Source organism: Oryzias latipes, chromosome 23 (assembly GCF_053564925.1).
Source record: "Oryzias latipes strain Hd-rR chromosome 23, Olatipes_Hd-rR_3.1".
Taxonomy (NCBI): Eukaryota; Metazoa; Chordata; class Actinopteri; order Beloniformes; family Adrianichthyidae; genus Oryzias; species Oryzias latipes.
Genome location: NC_136259.1, coordinates 444,774 through 468,580, shown reverse-complemented (window position 1 = coordinate 468,580; position 23,807 = coordinate 444,774). Strand labels below are relative to the sequence as shown.

General features: G+C 43.3%; 1 protein-coding gene across 4 annotated transcripts in view; it reads left to right on the top strand.

Annotated features, from left to right (window-relative positions):
- LOC101158741 (copine-8) overlaps nt 1-23,807 on the top strand; it is a 126,090-nt gene that overhangs the window by 98,413 nt on the left and 3,870 nt on the right. For all 4 annotated transcript variants that reach the window (XM_023952457.2, XM_078941880.1, XM_078941879.1 and 1 more), the window contains 8 exons: nt 714-767; nt 906-967; nt 11,925-11,971; nt 12,492-12,673; nt 13,868-13,995; nt 15,470-15,572; nt 21,875-21,932; nt 22,499-22,572. In XM_023952457.2, the coding sequence (XP_023808225.1) occupies nt 714-767; nt 906-967; nt 11,925-11,971; nt 12,492-12,673; nt 13,868-13,995; nt 15,470-15,572; nt 21,875-21,932; nt 22,499-22,572 (708 nt within the window). The remainder of the gene's footprint in view (nt 1-713; nt 768-905; nt 968-11,924; nt 11,972-12,491; nt 12,674-13,867; nt 13,996-15,469; nt 15,573-21,874; nt 21,933-22,498; nt 22,573-23,807) is intronic.

Below are 23,807 nucleotides of genomic sequence, written 5' to 3'. Positions count from 1 at the left end.
ACAAGCAAAATATAAAAGCAATATTGCTGTAACTATGCTAACTCCCAAACATGTTAGTAACTTGTAAAAAAAGAAAAAACCCAGGAAGGTGAATGTGCTGCAGTCAGATCAAAAGAAATCATAGTTGTTATATAACTTATTGAAAAATATAACAGTTATAGTTGAAGTATTGTCTAAAATTTAAAGCTACATGTTAGACACAAACAGGCATTAGGCTGCAAAGAAGTGTATTTTTACAAACAGTGTAGTGAGCAACCTTCTGTCAGAGGTTCAGTGTTGCATCAAACACACTGGATATGCTGGCAGTGCAGTATTTACAATCAATCCAGATCAGACTTTAACATCGTGTCCACACATGGCAAAGAAAGCTCAAAGTCATATTTCCAACTCAATTCTTGATAGAAAATCTGAATTTCAATTATTCTGATCCAGATCTCAGTGCATCAAGAAATAAACTCCAGACTGGCGTCTAAAAAGTTCTTAAAGTTGATAAATATTAAAAGAGCTTTTGAACAATTCTTTGAAACAAACGGATCCAAAGGATTCGGCTCAACGATCCCATCACTATCCAGTACTCCTGTCCAGTTAATGGATAGTTTCTACCTATCTATGGAAGACAAACACCTCTGTTCTTTAGTTACATGCAACACATTCTGCATTTATTTGCTTTGTAGGAGTCAAATCCTGAAAATGTGTTTATCTTTCTTTTTCAGGTGGTAAATCCAAAAAAGAAGGGAAAGAAGAAAAAATACCTCAATTCTGGAACGGTAAGGCTTGAACCCCGTTGGGTTTTTGCAAATATTGAGGAGTATTCCTGCTGAATAACAGATCCGAGGAACTTAATGGAATGAAGTTTCCATGGCTGTGGAGACTCTGGCACTGATCTGCAGTCGTGTCGCTGACAGGTGACGCTGCTGTCGTTCCTGGTGGACATTGAAGTCACCTTCTTGGACTACATCAAGGGGGGGTAGGTGGATGAGCATGTGTTGATGTGTACTATTAATGAGAGCTGGCAGGCTGAGTGTGCTGGTCTCTGCATGACCCCGTTGGGACTGGCTGTTTGCAGAGAGCCACAGATAATGATGCCTCAGTGTGAGGGAAGCCGGCACACCAGCCAGAGGAGACGGATGGGCTGACCTGAAGTCTAGCACACATTCAACTCTGAGGTTTTCCTGTGAATCTGTGGCTGTGGCGCAGGGAGGGCTCAGCCTCCTTCCTCCCCATGCTTGCTGTCCCTAAACATGTGTTTGGCGCACAAGAGCTTTGACAGTTTGCACCGTAGCAGGGCGCACAGACCCCCCCCCCCCCACACACACACACACACACACTCTGCCTTCATTCGTTACAGAGGGCCTAACAAAAGTCTAAAAAACATGTCCTGTACATGTATGTGTCTCTGCTGCTGTCATTGCAAGTAGAGCTTTTAAACACGGAGAAAAAAATGACAAAAATAAACATGGAGTCAGTTTTACCAAAGCTACATGTTTAGAAGAAGTCAGATACTACAGCTGACAGCGGCAGAAACGTTAGGCTTTAAAGGGAAACGATTGGTTTTTGTCTGTTTGTACTGTAAAGCAAAGTTCTGGTTATTTATCCTTCTTTCAGGCAGAACTTTGGGATTAATAAAGCCAAAGTGTTTTTTAGACCAGGAAATCAGAATCAAGTCAGAGTTACTGTGAATTATAAGAATTTAACGCAGGCTATGGAAGCCTGAACCGTCTGATGGTTGCTTCGGCGTAGTGTGTTAATTCTGATCATACAGACTTCAAAGGCCATTAGCCCGCTTATTCCACGGTCACTTATGAAATAAATAAATATTCAATCACGTTTTAGGGCTTTATTCCTGTCATTTTTTCTGTTTAGATTGATTTTTTCACATAAAGGGACCTGGACTGCAGCGGCAAAGGAAAGTAAGTTCTATGCTGATGATCACGATGTGTTAAATAAAGCATCAGTTCAGAGAGAAAGTTCACCTTTAACCCCATGATGAAGATCAAGTTTGTTTGAAAGAAGCCAGCGCAGTGATGGTCAAGTCAACTTTATTTATAAAGCGCTTTTGAAACAGCAGAAGCTGACCAAAGTGCTTAACAACACGGCATAAACACAAAACAACCAACTAAAGCAAACAGCATAAAATTGATAAATTCAATAAAAACATCAACTCACACTGAGTTAAACGGCAGGGAGAAAAAGTGAGTTTTTAACTCGGATTTTAAATCATGCAGTGAACGGGTTAACCTGCCTAACCTGCATAGGGAGTTCATTCCACTAGATGGGGCAGCAGCAGCAAATGCCCCATCCCCTCGGAGTTTCTACCGTGTCCTTCATCCAGGAGCAGCTGGTCAGCTGATCCAAGCGAGCGGGAAGGGGAATGGGTGGGCGGAGCCAGACCACTTAAAGATTTAAAAACAAATACAAGAATTTGAAAACCATCTCTAGAATGGACAGGCAGCCTGATCTGGTGTGATATGTTCTCTCTTCCACGCTCCAGTTACCAAGCCTGCAGCAGCGTTCTGCACCAGCTGGAGAGCAAGGATGAGTGAGAGACACCAAAGCAAAGAGAGATACAGTAATCTAGTAGTAACAGAGGCGTGGATTACTGTCTCAAAGTGCTTCTTGATAAAAACGATTTGACTTTAACCAGCTGCCTTAACTGAAAGAAGCTGGATCTCACCACCGAACTGATCTGCTCGTCCAAATTAAAACCGTCTTCACTCCTAAATTTGTGACAGTAGATTTCAACGATTGAGTGAGAGAGCCCAGAGCTTTAGGGTGTGACTCACTGTTGCCACGGGGAGCAAAGACAACCACCTCTGTCTTTTCCTCATTGAGGTGGAGAAAGTTAAGATCATCCAGGTCTTTTATTCCTCCAAGGACTTAATTAAAGGGCTGATTGAGTGGGCATCCTTCTTTGTTATTGGCACGTATATCTGGGTATCATCCGCATAGCAATGAAAAGCACAGTTATGCTTTCTAAGAATGGAACCCAGGGGGAGGAAGCAAAGGGAGAAAAGCAGAGGCCCAAGGACTGAACCCTGTGGGACCCCATACAGTAGAGGAGCAGAGGAAGACTGAACGTTATTGAGGTTTACACAAAACCTTCTACCTTCTAGATATGACCTGAACCACTGCAGAGCAGTACCACGGATGATACAGAAGATTTAAGCTATGTGACTGGAGCTTCTTTTTAAGTGTGCGGTATCACTTTTTAATGCACACCCAGCAGCCAATCAGAATCGAGTATTCACCCAGACCACGGTCTAAAAATAACATATAAAAACACAAAGATTTAGAAAGAAAGTACTTTTTTTTCAACTTCCTGGTTAACTTCAGCACAAAAATAAGCATAGAAATGGCTGTTTCTGACGATCATTTTATAACAAATCAAAACACTTTTTTCTAATTACGTGAGTCATGTGACCAACAACCGGATGGCGATGAGCTTCTTGGTAGGAACCGTCGACCTTGGTCGCTGCACAGCGGCGCCACCAGAGGTCCCACGGCGTCATGCCGCTCATCCAAAGTTGGGCGTGTCATCTGGAATTCCTGGATCCACAGCTCCTCTGGAAAATCACCAACCATGATTTCCCAAAATGGCTTCATCTGTAGCCCCTCCCATGAGTGAGGAGCTCGCCGCTTCACGGCCTGAATATGGCTGACGTCTCCTTTGATCGATGATGATGACGCTAGCGCCGTGGCAGAGATGTGAATAGATCTGCTGTCAATCAAAGTATTGGTCACATCCGTATTTTTGAATTAGTTATCGCGTGAGTTGGTTTTTTATTTATTCGCAGTTATGATTTCATGGAAATGGCGCGATTGAAAAATTGTTTTTTCAATCGCACATATGTGTAACAGAAACACACGTTTAACTTTTTAGAAGAACGTTTTACAGACGCTCCGGGACGGATTCTACATCATGCTGGCAGACTGCAGACTTCTATAATATTCTTAATTTCAAAATCTTTTTTTTGTCAACCATATTTTAAGCAAAATAGTTTGTAATAGAATTTTTCAGAGCTGAACTTTAGTTTCTTTTTTTATTTAAAGATATATGAAACAGCTTTACTTTGAAAATGTGTTTCCCTCCGGTGACGGTAAAAGACTTGTTTCTTTTATACACTTAAAAATCCAATATTATTCTGAAATGTTTCCTAAAACCCAACATTGAATATTGAACATATTCATATTGGATTGTTCAGGAACAGATCATATATTTAACTACTCGGATGTTACCCCCCAATAACGCTGGGCTTTCTTCACATAGTTTAGTGCTGTTTCACAGTTGGAAACACAAATGAACTACAACACTCCCATCCCAACTACACAATAGTGCATATTGGGAGGAAAGTCACAACAATGAACACAAAACCAGCACACACAGCTCTGGCCTGCCAGGTGCTTTCCTTGTTTGTGAGTCCCGCCTTCGTCTCTCCTCCCACCGCTCTCACATCAGCTGATTGACAGCCCGCTTTTTACTGCAGTTTGAACCTAATGGGGTCATTGTTCATCTGACCTAATTAGCGGCATGATTTGCTGGAATTAGCATAAATAACTGATTCTAGAAGGCTTCATCTCAACCAGGGTTATGCAACTGCTCCCATCAACGTCTCCTTCTTCTTCAGAGGGCATCATCACCACCTGTGAAGCTGAACAAAGAGGCATCCTCTGGTGGGACTGACAGTGGGAGGATGAACTGTTGGCGATACCCGTCATTTGAAGGCAGACCTGTCACTGTGAGTGACAGACATTGTTCCATTTGTTTTGGTGGCTGAATTGAATATTGAAACCAGAAGAGAGAACTCGTCTTGACGGTCTTGCCTCTGAGAGGTTGTCAGTAGTTAGAGGAGCCAACAATCCGGAAAAATATGCAGTCTCTTTGAAAGAACCAAGACATTTGAATTCAGTGGGAATTCGTCTCCCAGATAAAAAACACAATAAATCTGTCAATGTCACTGACGGGGGGGATAATGCGTAATGAGTTTGTAATCGTTCATCTGTACCAACGGCTGATAGGATTCATTTAACTAAATAACAGGAAGTACTTTTGTTTGAGTGTTTGCATTTCTGTGACCCGACAGAACAAATTGTTTCTGCTTCCATCCAGAGATGCAAAGAACGGACTTTAACATCACCTGGACGGACTGAACTTTGTTCTGTTCAGGAAGAACTTTAGTGCGATTAGCATAGTTTTAGACCATAAGGTCCACTACAGTATAGGATCTGCTGCCACTACACTACCCAGAATGCTGAGGACCAAGAGGTGTTATGGACCACGGCTAAGAACACAGGTCCACAAATAAATCCTTTTTAATGTCAAACTAAGTTCACAAGGTGCAACTATATAAACATTACTGGTTTAAAGAGGTCAACTGAACCAACTCAAAGTAACTTGTAACTTAGGGAAGAACTCAAATGACTGACGTGCATTACCACACCCCCCCCCCCGAAGACCTTTAAATGAGTGGGTTAAGCCACTGAAGAAACAATGGGGGGTTGAGACAAAAACATCAACTAAAGCAGAAACCCTTCCCCATGGAGGGTTATTGCTGTCATTCTTCTCTGCTTTTTGAACTGCTGTAACAATTGAATTTCCCCAATGTGGGATCAATAAAGAATATCTCTATCTCTAGAGTCCAGGTACAACCCTTTTGGAGAGCTTCTCAGTTTGGTGCCATCTTTAGGGTGCCTCAGGCAGGTACAGCTCCACATGAAACCCAAAACAATTGAATCGGTTAGTTCAAAAGGGGCCCAAGTCCAAGAGGTTTGTTTTTCCAGGAAATGATATTAGTTGCATATCTTAAAGTGAGGCTACACCAAATGATTCATACTTTACCCAGATTTAGCTCCAGTTCATAGCTTCCAAATGCTATAATATGAAGCACCTCACTGTTATCATTTCAGAGGACGAGCAAACTAAAGTCTCTGGACTTGGGCCCTTGTTGAATTAAACAGGAGTGCTGCCATCTATGGGATAAAGCTAAACCCATGCAAGAGAGGCCCAAGACCAGGAATTTGCATTAATGCATTTTAAATGTCAAGCATAGTCAATACATTACAATGGACTTGGGACGTTTTTGCACAGAATCAGATAACTTTTCCCTTGAAGACCATAGAATATATAATATCTCTATTTTGAAAAATTGTGGACTTGGGCCCCTTTTGAACTAACTCATTCAATTAATATCCACAAGTAACCACAGCAAAAGTACGTTTAAAGTCCAGTTTAACTGCACACTACTGCTTGATGTCCTAATGCACTTTGTCCTGTCCAATGAGCCATTTTCTACACATTGTTGAGGTGGGCGGAGTTAACTATTCATGTGTCATTCCCACTTCAGCTTTATCAATATCTATAGGTGATGTCAGAGATGACATGTCTGCTGTAAATACATCTATGTCCAGAACAAATAGAGAGAAGCTCATCTATGGATGCTATTCTACATGTACACATCTGTTTCTCCTCAGCTACTGAACGACTGAATGAACAAAACAGATGAACGAATAGCCTGCAGTGTCATTCTCACAGCTAACATTCCTGCTTCTCTTCCTCCAAACACTTCAGTTTTATGGTTCGTGTTAAAAATCCTTGTTTAAATATCTCAATTCTGATTCTTTTTTCTTTCTATTGATTAAAATCCACTATCTCTAACTTAAAGTTATTTTTTTTAAGCATAGGTTAAAAAGACTGTCAGTCATGGCCGACATCAGTATAAATGCTTTTGGGTTGGTATCCTGGCAACAGCAGCGGTAAACATTTATAATAATAATAATAATGGATTGGATTTATCTGCGCTTTTCCAGACGCTCAAAGCGCTTACAGTGTGTCCATCATTCATTCATACTTGGTGATGGTAGCTACTGTTGTAGCCACAGCTGCCCTGGGGCAGACTGACAGAGGCGTGGCTGCCATTTGGCGCCTACGGCCCCTCTGACCATCACCGGGACATTCATGCACATCCACACACCAGTGGCAAGGAGGGTGAAGTGTCTGGCCCAAGAACACGACGACAGTTGGCTGGGGGGAGTGGGGATCGAACCGCTGACCCTTTGATCATTGGACGCCCCGCTCAACCACCTGAGCCACTGTCGCCATTTATGGGCTCCTCAGTAATATTGACGGCACTGTGAAGTAGGAAGGAAGAGAATGGCACCGTATGCTCAGAACAGTAAACCGTGGAGCAGACATGGTGGCTGAGGGGGGGCTGATGTTCTGTCTGGAGACCTGGAGGAGGAAAACACTGAGAATGTTCTACTGTAGCCTTTGTTAGACTACTTTATGACATTTGGAGTGTGAATCTTTCTGTAAATGAGCTAATAATCAACCTTTAAAGAATGACTTTTGAATGTTTTGGTTCTGAATGTTTTGAAAAATCTTTCAGCTTAGTGGTGATTTTCCTCCAAATCTAGGTTTTGCATTTTTACGTTTCAATGATCAAAGAAAACAGAAATGTTCAAATGAAATCAGAATAGGAAAAATGACAACTCTGGTGGGGCTGGGGCATTTACACCGGGGCAGGAGGGGGGCAGAGTGGAAGGCCATTACAAATGACAGGATCCAAACACGTATTTGAAGCTGTTTTATTATAGTAACTGTTATTAATATTAAATGAATATGATTGAATTAAATAGGATTTGTCCTAATATCGGGTTTTTGGCCTGTTGACAAACACGTAGAAATACATAAAACAGCTGTTCTTGTAGCTGAGCTGTTATTACTAATAACTGAACGAAGCTTGTATTGATGATTTATTCATCTTTGTCAATACTGATACCAATATTGACTCCAAAATGGGCCCCCAGCCCCCCCTAGCTGTGCCCCTGACTTAAAAGTATAAATGGCATCGTCCAAATACCTTTTCCTTCTAACAAAGTGTTTCTTCTTCCTGACATTGTAAACTGCAAACATTGATGTCGTCATTTCATGTTAGTTTGGTTTAAATATTAAAACCAGGTCAGTGTTGGAAAGATCGTTGGTTTCCTGTCAACTGTTTCAAATATTGTTCAGTTCTCATCTCTGTATTATAATGAAGTGAAGAAAAGTGTGTTCCCTGAAAGAAAAGCTGACCCCCCCTCTGCTTCAGCTATCACATCAGGTTTCTTTCCTCCTTTTCCCGTCGTCTCCACACACGGACTCGGTCCAAACACCAACATCTGTTTGCACATCTGGAGAGCTCAGACAGCGTCTGACGCTGTTTTAGGCCCTGGCTGCACTCATGCATCCCAGCTCACCCTGCTGCTCCAAAAACACTTCAGGCTGCAAGCTCTGAATTATTTTTATAAATTCCTCAGAGTAACTCCAAGTGTGAACTTTAGAGGGTCTACATCGTGCTAAATCAACTTTCTGAGCTTTTAAAGGATTATAATGTTCATTTCTCTCTAAAAACATCCCCAAAGTGATATTTTGATCAATTCCTCTGAAAACCTGCTCTCTGAGCGCCAGCCCCTCCCAACCCATGAAAATGGGCGGGTTCTCACATTCATACATATGAAAGAGGAACCGCCCCTTCCAGGAAGAGTCTGCACTGTCAGCCCCGCCCCCAGGCCAACACACACACACACACACTTTCTCAGGTAAGCTAGCGGTGATCGGCACAAGTTCGGATGTTGTTAGTTTTCTGCGCAGGCCGACTCTAGGATGATGTCATGAAATGGGCGGCGCCCACAAGGAGCAAAAGGCGGAGCCTCAGAGATGGACTATAGAAAAAAATCCTCTCTTAGTGTGCCGAGGTCATAGATGATCATAGATATGGATTTACTCTGAAAGGCTTTAGAATGATATTTGCCCTTTAAAGCTGATTTGAATCCAATCCATCTTTGTCAGATATTGTTGGAATATTGTGAACCAGAAGAGAGTTTTGTTCATTTTTCTCTAATAATTGTTCATATTAGGGACTGGTTCCTTTTTTAAAGATTAGCAATGTTCATAAAATTTTTTTTCGACCATGGTCGCACGTGTTTGTCTTTACTCTTGGAGCTTTTTAGCTCTAGTTGTGATGTTTAAATTACCGTTACTAATCAATTCATGAATGTAGATTGTGAAGCAGATAAATGCAGCTTTGCACCGATATGCAACGTTTTACAGAAGTAATGTAAAACTGATTCTGATGCGGAGAAAAGTGGCTTTGCACAAACCTTCCACACTATTACTGTACAGTACTGCATGTCGGAACAAAGCTGCTTTTCTCAGTTTCAGAATCTGTCCGAATTCTGTTCAATGGGAAAAACGGTTGAATAATTCTGGTAGTGGAAAGAATGCAAACAGCAGAAATGGTTTGAAGACTGTCTGACTTGGTGTTGATGGTAACGTCTGCAGTATTAACGGGCAAAGGTACGAAGCAGTTTGTCTTCGTCTGACCTCTGGTGGGAATCAAACAGGTTTATTTGCAGGTGAACACTGATACAGTTCCCAGCAGTGTGAATGTACTGCCACGCTCCAGCAGAACAAAAGACGGGCCAGAGTCAAAAAGGAAGTCGGTCCAATGTAGCGGAGTGAGAAGATGAGTGTTTTTATCGTTGAGCACTAGCCTGTTTGTTTTTGTCTTTTTAAGACCCAGTCCAGTTAAAATTGGCTTTTGTGGTTTTAAACTTGTTCTTGTAGCATTTTTCTGATGATGGACTGGACTGGAATGACATATGTTAAGAAAATTCAGCTTCAATCGAGGAGTATAAGGAAAACTTGAAGTCATGCTGTCACGTGTGCGGTTTGCTGGTCCTTTTTTCTGGATGTATGTCTATACATGACTGGTTTTCACTGCAGGACGTCCTGCTGCTCCTGCGGATGGAAGGATGGGTAAAGCTGCATGTTTCTGCTTTCTACTTAAACAGGAAAAACCCAGTCGTCCTCTCAACCTGCAGAGCTTCAGAGTTTTTACCCAATTCAACCGATTCTTGTTGTTGGTCTGATCACCTGTATCAGTGCACGTCTCTGTCTCTGTCATTGTTCCTGCTGCTTCACTGTGACGTCTTCACTGAGAGACCCGCTCTCCTCTGATTTTCCTTCACTGCACATTTACACTCAAACATCTTCATCGTCTGTCCAGATGCTGCAAAGGGAAAGACGCCGTGCATCACGTATCTGTGCCAGGATGTTCTCCTAACTCACAGCTGTCTTCTTTAAATCGGGGTTTTTTCTATATTGTGGGAAGAAAATGTTTAGCAAATAGTTTTAATTTTCAGATTTTTGCCATTTTTTGGAATACAGTTAGAATTTTAGGAAGCAAAGTCATCAGTGCTCATTACGCCGATCTCAGAGGATCAGGAAAAATAAACATCAAAAAAAGAAAATTGAAGTTTTTAGAAATTGCCGTCAGTGAATAGTCATCCTCGCCGTGAAGTACGTCCTTTGATTGACATGCAGAACGGCCAATCAAACGTCCCGTGTACTGTGTCACTGCAAATGCATGTTTAGCTACACTGAGCGCACAGACAGGGCCGTCTGGTCCCCAGCAAAGGGCCACTGCGGCCTGCAGGAGTGTTTATCCAGGCCCCTGAGGGCCTCCTCGACTGAACCAGAAAGAAAAGAAACTTGGACTCCAACAAGCAGAGACGTCTCATTAGAAAGTCTTAGTGGTGAATCTGACCGTTAAGAGCTGAGAACTTGCAGTGATAGTGATCATTGATCTGTTTTTCTCTGCAAATTAAACCAAAATGAGCTTTCTGGGTAAATTTCCAGGCTTTCCCTTTCTCATTACAGAAGTATTGTTGGTTCTTTCTAATGCCACCACATCAGAGCATGACTTGTACCTTGATCTGAAACCCTAAGAACTCCTCCATCATTAAGTGTGCTGAACCTTTTCCACCTGATTTTTGTTCTACTTGACTGCATGGCGCCTTCATCTGACTTTCTAAGGTACAAAGATGATCAGCTGCTCTGTTTGTCTCAAGAGGAAGGAGGGAAGCTTTGGTTAGTGTGACTAAAGGACACCGCACAACAGTGTCACCCATACGTCATGAGCGCATGCAACTTACATCGATACTTTCCACACACCACAGTTGAACCTTCCATTTTCCACATTTCAATGGAACTGTGAGACCCCCCCCCCCCCCTTAAGATGCAACTTGAACCAGCAGCACCTGTACAGGTCAACCCCCGGACAGCAGCATAGCTGGACTGTTCTCAAGTCCAAGGATTGGTGTCTGGAATCCAAGCAGATCAAGTGTTCTGCACCCATTAAAATATCCGAGTGATCACATGACAACCTGTACTTTGGTGCTCTCCCCCCCGTAACCCTTGTGCTATCCTAGGCACGTTAACATTGGGAGTTGGGTCATCTAGACCCACTAGACAGTGCTCTGAACCTTTTTTCTTCAATGATTTGTGATCTTCACTGCTGTCCATGGATTACATGAAATCTTTCCACCTTTATCCACCTTTGTCACGGTAGGAAGAACACCTCAATGGAAGGGGGGGGGGTCATCTAAGATAGCACCAGGATTAAAAACTAGATTTCTAAAATAAAAGATCATCACTCTAAATATTGATTTTGGTTGATTATCCAGTTTCTGTATCCTAGAAGTAAATTGAATTTGTTTTTGGCACATGCAAACTTCCATCCATCCATTTGATCTTTTTCGGAGTCACGGGGCTGCTGGAGCCTATCCCAGCCATTTGTGGGCGAAGGCGGGGACATCCTGGACAGCTCACCAGTCTGTCCCAGGGCCACAATCACAGCCATGCACACTCACATTCACACCTAGGGACAATTTAGAGGAACCAAAGAGGCATGTTTTAGGACGGTGGGAGGAAAACCCACACAGAAAGGCCCCCATTGGTGTTCTGGTTCAGGTCCCAGGACTTGGACCAGGGACCTTCTTGCTGTGAGGCAACAGCGCTAACCACTGCACCACCGTTCAAACTTCAACTCCAGAGTTAACATTTAAATTCTGACTGATTGACGCCTGTCCCTTCTCTGTCTTCCAAGGACCCAGATCAACTTCACCGTGGCCATTGATTTCACAGCTTCCAATGGTGAGCGGCAGACACTCATCCACAGACACACAAGCAAACCCACCACTTAGGGGGGAGTTTATCGAAATGTATCCAGCCGTGTTTCCTAATGGCCGTCTGCATCACACCTGGCAGCTGGAGCGCAGTGATTGCAAACTGAAGTATCCTTCCGCCATGGAGCTCAGGGTAGCAGGCAGATGCCAGCACTCTCACAGTCATTTCAAAGGTGATGCAAGGTTTCAAAGCAGTGGACAAGGAAAAAAAGTGTTAGTTGTACCTGATTTTTTTTCAGGCCAATCAGTGACAATTCAGTCTGCAAGAAAATGAGTGACTTGATGAGTCATGGGGGGTTGGAGTGTGGTTTTAAACACTCAGTGCTTCAGGAAACAGTAGGAGACTCATTACAGCTCCATCATTCCTCAACAAGAAAAGCTCCTGTCGTTGTCACATACTTCTTTTTTGTTTGCCTTTTAAAAAAAATTGACTAACTGCTCATTTCTGATGACTTTTTGAGGTGCTGTGCTTCTCCTGTGATGTGCAGGTAACCCCGCCCAGCCCACGTCGCTCCATTATATGAGCCCCTACCAGCTCAACACCTACGCCATGGCTTTGAAGGCGGTGGGAGAAATCATCCAGGACTATGACAGTGACAAGATGTTCCCTGCGTTGGGCTTTGGAGCCAAGCTCCCTCCTGATGGACGCGTGTCCCACGAGTTTGCCCTGGTGAGTGTCAGAGTCAAGATTCTCTAAAGACTCCCAGCAACTCGCTAAAAATCCACTTTTTTGGCCGGAAACAACCCAGGAGAAGTAAAAACATGGCTATCCAATCCTGCTTTCAGTCACCCTTTGGTGTGGGTGGAGTCACTGGCTCGCTTCAAAGGTCATTCCTAGAACCTAGAACCACCGACTGAGCAGCCCCCCCCCCCCCCCCCCCCCCCGATAGGAACCACCTGGACACTGACACCTGTTCACTTTAGGGACTCCACACTGCACAAAGAAACATACACACAACCTAAACCAAGATGTAGTCAATGGCAGTAAATGAGCACCCCCCCCGAGAGGAAGCACCTGCTGGTCCCAAAAAGCTGAAATCCCATAGACTTCTGTTGAGGAATAACCAGTTCAGTCGTTGTTTTGTCAGAATCACCATATCATACCTATTGTTTATGATATTTATCATATTTTTGCTGTAATTCAAGTTATGCAAGTTTTAATCTGACACTTCGAACGTTCAAAGCGTTTGATTGTCAGATTCTGCCAGGGCCACTTTCAGTAGAAGGGGTGTGGCCTTCTAACATGCTCACTCCTGATTGGAGAGAGTGGTTCCCATAGAAATGTAGAAAGACCAATCACAGCTTACTGAGGACGTCTGGTTCCAACATGGAGACACACATATCAAGTAAAAACAGTAACTGAACTCACTGCATTGGTTTGGAACCAGAAGCACTGCATTTTCTGTGGGCGTCAATGGTTGTAATCTAAGCCAGGAACAGTAATGGCTCCTACATCCATCCTCCAAATCTGCTTGAATGAGAACTGGACTGAGTGACCCCCCCCCTTGCATTCCAAACAGGAAGTAGCCACTGGCCCTAAGACGCTGAAATGCCACAGTCTTCTACTGAGACAAACAGCTCAGTCCTTATCTTTGTCAGGAGGTGGTTTCATGATGCCAGTGACGGGGGTGTGCAGGGGTGTGGACCTCCAACAAGTTCCCCCTTCATTGGTGAAGTGGTTGCCATGGAAATGTTGACTCAGACCAACTTGGACTAATCATTGCTTATGGTTTTAACGTGCCGACGTCCATATTGCCAAAAATTGGCGGCAAAAATAACTTTTTTTCTTTGGAACTGGAAGTCAGTCAAGGCCCTGCAGGTCGCTTTTCTGGACTACAGATGTAAGCATTTCTGTTTTCTGTAGAATGGAAACCCGCAGAACCCGTACTGTGACGGGATTGACGGCGTGATGGAAGCCTATTATCAGACCCTGAAGTCGGTTCAACTCTACGGACCCACCAACTTTGCCCCCGTCATCAACCACGTGGCCAGGTAACCGTGTCATTCTCATTCTCTCAGCACAGACTGAAGGCGTCCTCCTCTGGGAGGCCACTGCCAGCGAGCTGGGAGCTGTTTGCAGAGCTGATTGCATATTGTTTCCTTGTTTCAGAGGACAGGATTTCTGCTGCGGTGAAGCCTCACAGGAAAACATCTGAAACTTTCCGTGTGTGATTAAGCGCTGTCTGTTGGGGAGTCTCAGCTGCGAACGCCGCATTTCTAATTACCGGCTGATGGAAATGAAAACCAGTGTCTTCATTTGTAGACAGTTTGAAGGAATGCTGGGACACGGATGTTTTCTGTCTTATCCTGTTATGCATCAAAGTTTGGCATCCCATAATACCATCATTTCCACACTCTAGGGTGCACCGTCAAGGAACAGTTTATGTTGGAACTAAAAGACGCATGAAGGAAACCAGAGTCTGAGATGAATCCATCAGCTGCTCTCACAGCAATCTTTACATGTTTGCAACCAAGTTAGAAACTGTAGCGTATTCAGAATATCTGGAACTCCCAGCTTAAAAAAAGACTGAGACCATAAAAAGGAACTTTACTCTAACTAGCAGCCTCGTTGCTAAAGGAAACGCTGCTCGTTATCCGCGTTAGCGTCTCACCATCCTTGGAATTCCAACTTTGTTTGCAGCCTGTGAAAAATAAGAACTGATAGCACTAAAACAAATGACTGCGCTAACCCTGACACCGACTCCCCATCCTGCTGGTAACACCTAAAAACCCTCGTTAGTCGCATTAGCGTATTTCCAAAAGCCCCTGAGCCGGTTTGCAACATGTAAAAAACACAGACTGACCTTTTGACCCCAGAAAGCCCAACCAGCATGAATCCAGATGGAAGCTGTTCCAGATGAAGAACCTCAGTATTTCTGACAGAAATTCAGGGTTTTAAGCTCCTTATAGAGCAGAAGATCCAGTAGTTCATAAAGAGTTGTATTAATAGTTTTTGAATAAAAGCCTGATGAACTATTGGGATCAAACAAACAGAAGATTCCTCAGGTTTCCATGGTTTTACCAGCTTCTGCAGAGAAAATCACTTTGTTTAGTTCATAAAAAAGTTTCTAGATGATTATTGGTTGTTTTGGCCAGAAGATGAAATCTGCCTTCAGACTAATCAACACATGTTCCACACAATCCTCCTCCGTAAGCTCATTAAAAACTTCTGCAGTACAAATACACAAAGTACTTTCTGCAGCTCTACAGCCTGTTTGTCATCCAGAACTCTTCTCCTCCTCAAACCTGCTTTTCCTCTTTCCCTCCACCTTATTCATTTTACTCTCAATGCTCCCTGATTCTCCTCCATTCAAAATGTCTCCAGCTGTCAATCTCTGCACCGCTAACACCTACGGTGACTGACCTGCACACACCGTCTGTGTGAGGAAGTCAAAACCCAGCTGTGCAGAAACCACGCGTGTCCTCTGAAGGTCTGAACACCTGACTGACTGGCTTCTCCATGCAGGTATGCAGCCTCTGTGAAGGACGGCTCTCAGTACTTCGTCCTCCTCATCATCACAGATGGAGTCATCACAGACATGGCTCTGACCAAAGAAGCCATCGTGAATGTAAGTCCTGTCTGGAAACGGACTGCAGCCAGAAACAACACAAACCTGAGGCTAAGACACAACATCTGCTTTAAAAGACTTTTCTGTTTGTTTGGTTTAAAAATTTCAAAAAGAACATTTCTGCATGTTTTCATTAACGTTGCTATAGTTAGAGGTGGTTTCCCTTTTCCTTCACAATAGGAGGGAAAATGTTACAGCCTCCTCCAAATGACTGTTCTCTACCACCTACCTACTATTAAAAAATCCAAATCTATTTTATTGTAGCTTTGCCGCTTAAATGCTGAATCAATTCCATTTGTAATTTTAGTATTTATTAAATGAGGATTGTATTGATTTATTTATTTCATATTACTTTATGGGACGTATGTCCTGCAAAATCAGCTTTCTAAGTGTTATTATGTTCATTCAGCCCCTCCCACTCCACAAAAATGTGCGGGTTCTCACATTGAGACATTGAGTCTGCAGCTCCGCCCCCAGGCTGACAGACACGCCCACTTTCTCAGTGGAGCTAGATTGTGATGATTGGCAAAAAGGTTTCCCTATATGAACAATATGCACATCCATCTTTGCTGAGTTTTTTTTTTTCGGGGTAAAAACGCTGAGGCCGACTCTATGACGATGTCATGAAATGGGCAACGCCCACATGGAGCAAAAGGCGGAGCCTCAGCCTACTTCTGAGCTGCAAAATAACTTCTTTAGTGTGCCAAAGGTCATAAGTGATGGTATATGTGGCTGCAGTTTCCTGTGACAGGCTGAAGCAGGATGTAAAGCCTTCAGATGATGAATGCCTCACATTAATAGGAAGCCCCCATTCGTCTAGATTTAGCTCTGAAGTCGGGTAAAATCAACACGTTTGTTTGTACAGGGGAAGAAATTCCATTTTCATATTTCATTACTGATCAGGTGATGGTAATCAGACCTGATCTGGGATCAGTCATTTACTGGATGCTTATTTTGACCAGAACTTTAAATGTCAAGTTAAATATTCTACAGAAATACTGGACTACAGGGGTCAGCAGACTGGAGCATCACGCAACAGTTAGCATGGGGGGGGGGACAATAATATGGACTTGATCTGTCGTCTGTGTTCTGAGGATTTGAAAGAATTTGGGTTTGAGTGACAATCTCTCTTCACAATGAGCCTTTTCCCAGCGGGGTCATAAGGAAATGATTTACACAACGCCATTACTGTGACCCCGCCCACCTATATAAATGCTGCCACTTTTGTGCTTTGCTTTCCACGTCAGCCTTCATGAACGAGCGCTTTAAATTACTGAAAAACTGTAAGTGTCACAGTGAAAAGGACACGTGAGGATGAGCCGTGTGTGGAAGCGTGGCCTCTGAGGCGACAGGTGAGCGCCATGACTGAGTGTCTGTGAGCAGGAGGCGGATCTGCTGCTCACGGTTCTGTGATAATGACTGAGTGTCTGTGGATGGAGGGAGCAGGAGGCGGATCTGCTGCTCACGGTTCTGACTGCTCGGCTGGGTTTTGGTTGGTTGAACTCTAACTTAGAAAGGTCAGGTTAAACCCAGATTTCTTTCTGTTCTGCCAAATGTCAATATGAAATGAAAACTACAACATTTACTCGGCTGCGTTTAATGTTCTCCATAAAAGACCCCAAAATAGGATTTTCATTGGAGGGGGTCACACGTCTTCCCCCACATTGTCTGCAGAAACGTTAGCCATCGGGCCGCGTCCACTCCATCACTGTCGCTCTGAGCAAAACCAGAACTCCGCCATTTCTGTGGAGCCAGGGCCCCAAACCCACAGTGACCAGTTTGGAAGGAGATTCCTTTGGATTAGAGAGGAAGTAACAGGAGGAGCAACAGTCAGACTAACAGAGAGGTCAGAGACCCACCTGGAGAATGGATAGATGCTCTCTATGTCTGCTCAGCCTCAGGACCACACGGCTCTGCGGTGCACACGCGTGCCCACACGCATCACACACGTGTGGTTTGGAAGCTGGCAGTTGCTGTTGCTGATTCTCCCATATTACTGTGATGTGTTGGCTCACGCAGCGCCGTGGGAGGGGCCACGCATCACACAGCTCTTTCCGAATGATTCTGCAAATGATGATTCTCTGCGACAGTCAGCCTCATTTACGAGTCAAAGATAACCTAAAGATAAGCGTATGCTCTTTCAAAAGAAAACCTCACAGTTCCACATTTTTACAAGAGTTCCAGAACTTTTGGACTGAAATGGTTATTGGTGGCTGTTGCTGCATCAGGAGGTCATATTTACTGAAATCTAAAGCTGTTCCAATAATAATCTAGACTCCAAAAGAGCTTTCTCTTTTCTTCTTTGCCACTGATGCAATAAGGAAAATGTAAGAAAGAGCAAAGAATAAAGTTAGCAAACAGAGAATTCTGGGTAAACGTCAGATGGACATCAGTGCCCCCCCGAGGAGCAGTCCAGATGTTTTGGGCTGCGTGGAGCTGAAGGACAGACGGTCTGTGGTGAGGCTGTTCCTCTGTGTTCAATCATGCTCAGCTCAAAGAAATGACAGTTTCAGTCCAAAACATTTCAATTAGTTTAGTTGAAAACATTTGTTCTAAGTTGTTTTTGTGAAATGACTCCTAAAACATTCGTTCTAAGTTGTAAAATTTATGGGTTTTCACAGCAAAAGTTTCTCTTTTTCTAGCCTAAATGTTCCTTTTTTGTAAGAGTTTAATAACACAACATGGAAATATGTCAGAGTCACAAAGTTGAGGTTGAGCTGATTGTCATGATACCTGAGAATCCAGAAGTCATTGGAAACACAAAGATAAAGTCAAAGGCTTTGGGCCAAAGGTTCAAAGCATTTAATACAATCTGCATAATAATGTGGAACATCCTGACTGGTTACAGACCAGACCTGCATGGTTATCATGGGAGAGTAGGTCAGATCTCATACACAAAATCAGACATTTACCACCTGACCAAAGATCGGATGAACTCAACAAACTGGTTTCTGATCCTTTGAGACGTTTCTTTCAGGAACCAAACTCGTCACTATTTACAGACAGAACAACATTCCAGCAGATTCTGAACATTTGCTGCAAAGCCGCTTTTCTCTGCAGCAGAAACAGAGTCAGAGGACATCAACGTGGTAACCTGATACCTAACTCACCTGGAGTGCCGTTGTCATGGAGACAGAGTGGAATAAAGCTGTTGAAACCACAGCGGTACTGTCTATGGACCATCCAACACCCAGGTCATCGGCGTCATGAAGGGAAACAAAGCAGTCATAATGTGACTACACTACCCAGCATGCCTACAGAGGTTGATGGGAAGTTTTCTGGTGAGCGGTTGTTCTTTGTGTCTTTAGTGATTGCAGAGAAAACAACAGTTAAGTCAAACTTTACTGACAAAAACTCAACTTTGTTAGTTGGAACACATTCAACTCAAAACATCCACTTTTTCCCCTCATCGTGCTGAAGCACAGAACGTATCACTCCGCCAGACTCCTGACTACAGTACCCATAATGCTCCAACAATCCAGCATGCAGATTCTGAGCGCCGCGTACCACAGAAAACTAGTTCCCCTCAACAAACACAAGCAAGGAGGATTTTTGAGTCGGCACATCAAATCTGCCTCTCTGTCAACACCCATAATGCATTGCTGCAAGACCGCCGCACTGGGCCGGACGTTGAAAATGCACCGCAGGACCAGGACCAACTGTACATTGACTCAACATTGAAACTGGACGCCCTGGACACGGGCATCGCATACGGCGTGAACGTAGCTTAAGGCACAATCCTTGAGACTATGGAAGGATTTTGTAGTCCGTTCAGAGCGGTATGTTAGTGAATAAGACCATTTATCACAGGACATCTCAAGGTTACCTGGCAAACTTTCATTTTTAAACCAGCTTCAAACCGGAAGTCAGAGGATCTTTGTCACAAAAATCACAGACCCCAGATAGACAGCAGTAGAGTCAGCTCATCGTCCATGCGGATCCCTCAGACCACAGAGACTGAGTCACCTCGCTGCATTTAGGGGGTCAGTGTTTGTATCGCTGCAGGAAAACGGAGCTCTGCTGTGTCCCTGAACCATAGTTGATGTTCTGGAAGGAGACGCCTCAGCTCAGAGAACGCTGACCAAACATCCAAGTCAGCCTGTCACAAAAATCACAGCGTCGTCAGCGTTTCAGTCCTTCTCTTTTGAGGACTCTTTAGAAGAATCCTGATAGACCTCTGAGGAACAAAGAGATGAGGCAGAAGAAGTGCATAATAATGATAATAATAATGATAATAATAATGATAATAATAATGATAATAATAATGATAATAATAATGATAATAATTATGATGATAATAATGGTAATTATGCTGCATTTCAGTGTTTGTCCACTGAACCGATGGATCTGGACCACACGGTCCTTCCTTGGATTTTCAGCTTCTCTCTGGAAGAAAGAAATTAGTGGTAACACTTTCTTTTACAGTACAGTACTTACAGTGTACTTAAGTGGTATTTATATGGTACTTATAGTGTAACTACTGGGTACTTTCACGGTGTTTACTTGGTACTTTTTATGGGACTTACTGGGCACTTTTTTGTGTCTACTCTGTACTTACATGGTATTTACTGTATATTTATGTGGTACTATTTGGTTCATACCTATGTGGTACATACTGGGTATCTTTAATATACTTACTGGGTATTTACATGTTGTGCAATGGTGTCTTTTGTGGTACTTACCACATGTAAGAACAAGGTAAGTACAAATAAAGTACCTTGACCTTTAGGTCTGCACTCGTATGTTTCATGGTATTTACCATGAATTTACCACAGAAACTACCCCTTAAGTACAATGAAACTAGACTGTAAAAGAAAGTCAGCCCTATTTCCACTAAACTACATGGTACTTTCAGTAGTAAATGCAGGGTATGTTCAAGTATTACCTTCCTGTATAGTGTACATACACACTTGGTCTTCTGACCTTGCCAAAGGAGACAATGCTAACCTGTTGGTAAAGGTGAAGTAACTGCAGTGTAAAAACATGTTCTGGCCTGATTACTTCTTGTAAAATGTGGCAAATTTAAAGAGAAACAAGACAGCAGTGAAAACAACAATCTTTAATGATACACTTCTGCAGCATACAAAGTGTAATCACAATGAAATTAGTTTGAAGTTCTCAATAAAACAGTGAAAAGGAGGATTCCAAAGAACAAATTATTTTACATAATATTTATCTTTTCTTCCAGAGTTTTGTGCTGTTCCAGGAATGATTCACACTCCTTTGCATAACTCATGAGTTTGTCACCCACCGTGAAAACAGGAAATGGCCCCAGATCCTCACCCTTTCTAGCCAAAGTCTTTTCTGCAATAGTTGCAGTCAAATCTATTGTATTTTTGTCTATATTACACTAGAATATGTGGGGTCGTACTTTTTGTCCGTGGAAATTCCTTCAGCAGAGTTTGGTAACAGTGCAGGACTTCTTCAGGGTTTGTAACTGCAAGAAAAATCACAATAGAAGCTCAAATGAACATAAAAGGAATAAGAACTTTGATGAAATACGAAGTATATTTTAGTTACATTGAACAAAAACAACAACAAAAAAGAAAATAAAGGAAAAAATCAAAATTGCCATGAAAAAAATCTAATTTCCTCAGACAAAGAATTGCAAAAGTAATGTTTTAATAGGTAATTGCTTTATGTATTTCTTCTTTATAAAAATCATTTGCATCTACAATTAGCACTAGACAGTGGGGTCATCTAGACCCACTAGACAGTGGGGTCATCTAGACCCACTAGACAGAGCTCTGAACCTTTTTTCTTCAATGATTTGTGATCTTCACTGGTGTCCATGGATTACATGAAATCTTTCCACCTTTATCCACCTTTGTCATGGTAGGGACAACACGTCAATGGAAGGGGGGGGGGGGGTCATAGGATAACACAAGGGTTCCACCAAAGTTAACTTTGTGAATCTAAATATGCAGCTTAACTGTTTTGATAACCCAAAATACATTTTTCTTGTGTGATTCAATTGATCTGTGAAAATAAGCCATAAAAGTAAAAAATATGGTGTTAACTGGTGTTTACTTATATAAGGCTTTCCAGTGTCACTGTTGGTGGCTGAAATAGAATTTATAAAATTTATAATGTGTTTTTGGAAGGTAACAACAATAGAACTGTTTAATCTGACACAAAATGTGAATCTTTCACTGTTACGGTAAAACCTTTAGTTCTTAATAAATGTTCATGTTTCATGTTGAGGTCACGGCTAAGAATTAGAAAATCCACACAAATGTTTCATCCAGTGTGTGTTTAGAAAAGCCTTTGGAAATAATCCAATGTTTGGTGTTTTTTCTCAGGCCTCCGGTCTGCCGATGTCCATCCTCATCGTCGGCGTTGGCCCGGCAGAGTTTGACGGTGAGAATGTTCAGGAATGGTTTGTTCTGCAGCCACAGCCTCCGTATGGCTGAACGCTGTCTGTGATAGTGGACTGTAAGATGCTCCTGTTCACAGCCATGCCGTGAGCAACACGTCTGTGTGAAGACTGAACACGTAAGGCTGAAGTAGGCCAGACTCCTGCTGGATTTGAACGTTTTCCCTCCTACATCTGCAAGAAGGGACGTTGCTGCTCCGGCTCAGTCTGACTGTTATAAATGAGACCGAGCGCTGTCTGCGTGGGCGTCCTACGGACACCCATGTGACACGCATGTGACACGTGACACGCACGTGTCACATGCGTTCAAGCATTTAGATGTGGTCGGTAAGGGCCATCTCACTAATGACTAGAGTGTGGTGTACGGACACTGTACCACAGCTTCCCCTGCAGGTCATAACTCATGTGAGGCTCACCACACGCGTGACAGTCGTATGTTCTGTTTTTACCGCTCCTCTGCGACCCCCCAGCAGCCTGAACCCCCATTTTAGGGCCGTTTAGGCTCCTCCTCTCTGTTCAGTGGTTGTTCACATGCGTCCGTTCTTCACAGCGATGGTGGAGCTGGACGGCGATGAAGTTCGGATCTCATCCAGAGGAAGACTGGCAGAGAGAGACATCGTCCAGGTTTGGGTCGTCCGGTTTCCCTTTTCATCCGTCTGTGGTGGTCGTCCTTTCAGATTTAGATTCTTTTTGTAGAGCTAAAGATGAGCTTAGCTTGACAAACGCTGGGCAGAAAGTCACACAGTTCAACACTTTGACCTCTTCAGCTTATTTTGTTTTTCCTCATGAATTTTGATGGGTCTTTTTTCAGTGAAAACTATACATTCATACATTTTATGTTTTCTTTTTGCACAGAAATCTGCAGATTTATTGGGACTTTTCTGAAAATATTTGCAGGATTTGTAGAACTTTTTAGTCGATTCAGATGAAAAACTGCCAAATGTTCTTAAGTCTGGATTGTCATTACAATGATAATCTGCATAAAATAGATAACTGTGCAGAAATGAACCCTCATTTCTGCCTCACAGCAGTTCCCACTCTTCTGTCTGCACTTATGCTGCCTAAAATAATCAGGGCAGGAAGGCTTTGGGTGGCGTTTCTTTGGCCGTTGCTCCGCCGGCGGTTCTCACCACAGGTAGCCTGACTGACATTAGATTCCCAGAGATTCTCAGACCCCTGGTGGGACCAGAAGCTGGTGTGTGATTGGTCCTGGACCCCCCTGATGGAGACAATGCTGGAGCTCAGTTTCTGCCACACAGAGGTTCTGATGTCACGGACCGGCCCGTCTGTTCCCCATCCAGGACAACACCGGGTTCACCACAGACTGTTGGTGGATGCTTTGGTCCAAAAGACCATCCAGCGCCTCATCAGAAGCCCCCCCAGGCGTGTCTGGGAAGTCACACGTTTAGCTTTTTCTGGGTTTTGTCACATCTAGTCCATCTCAAGGATGGAGCCTCACAGCCAGAGCTGGATCCCTTCTGCCTTTGTGATCCTTTGTGGATCTTCGCCGTGGCTCTGCAGGCTGCTATGTAGAAGACGTCCACATGGTGGAAGGTGGAAGCAGAACCTCAGAGTGACAGACACGCTGGAAAAGAGAAATGAGAGTGAAGCTGAGGAGACTTCTGGATCCTCTGGACCCGTAGAGGCACTGGAGAAGATGTTAGCTATCAGGCTAAAGGGTTTAACCCCTCAGATTGTGTTGAAGATACTTCCTGATGTTCAAGGTCGGAGAAGAACACTGAAGTCCACTTAGGAGGATTGGGAGGACTTCCAGCTGAAGTCTAAAATCCAGAGAAATAAGTCAGGACAGACAAAGAACCAAACATGCTTTCACCAAAGCGTCTTCAGAGCAGCTTAAG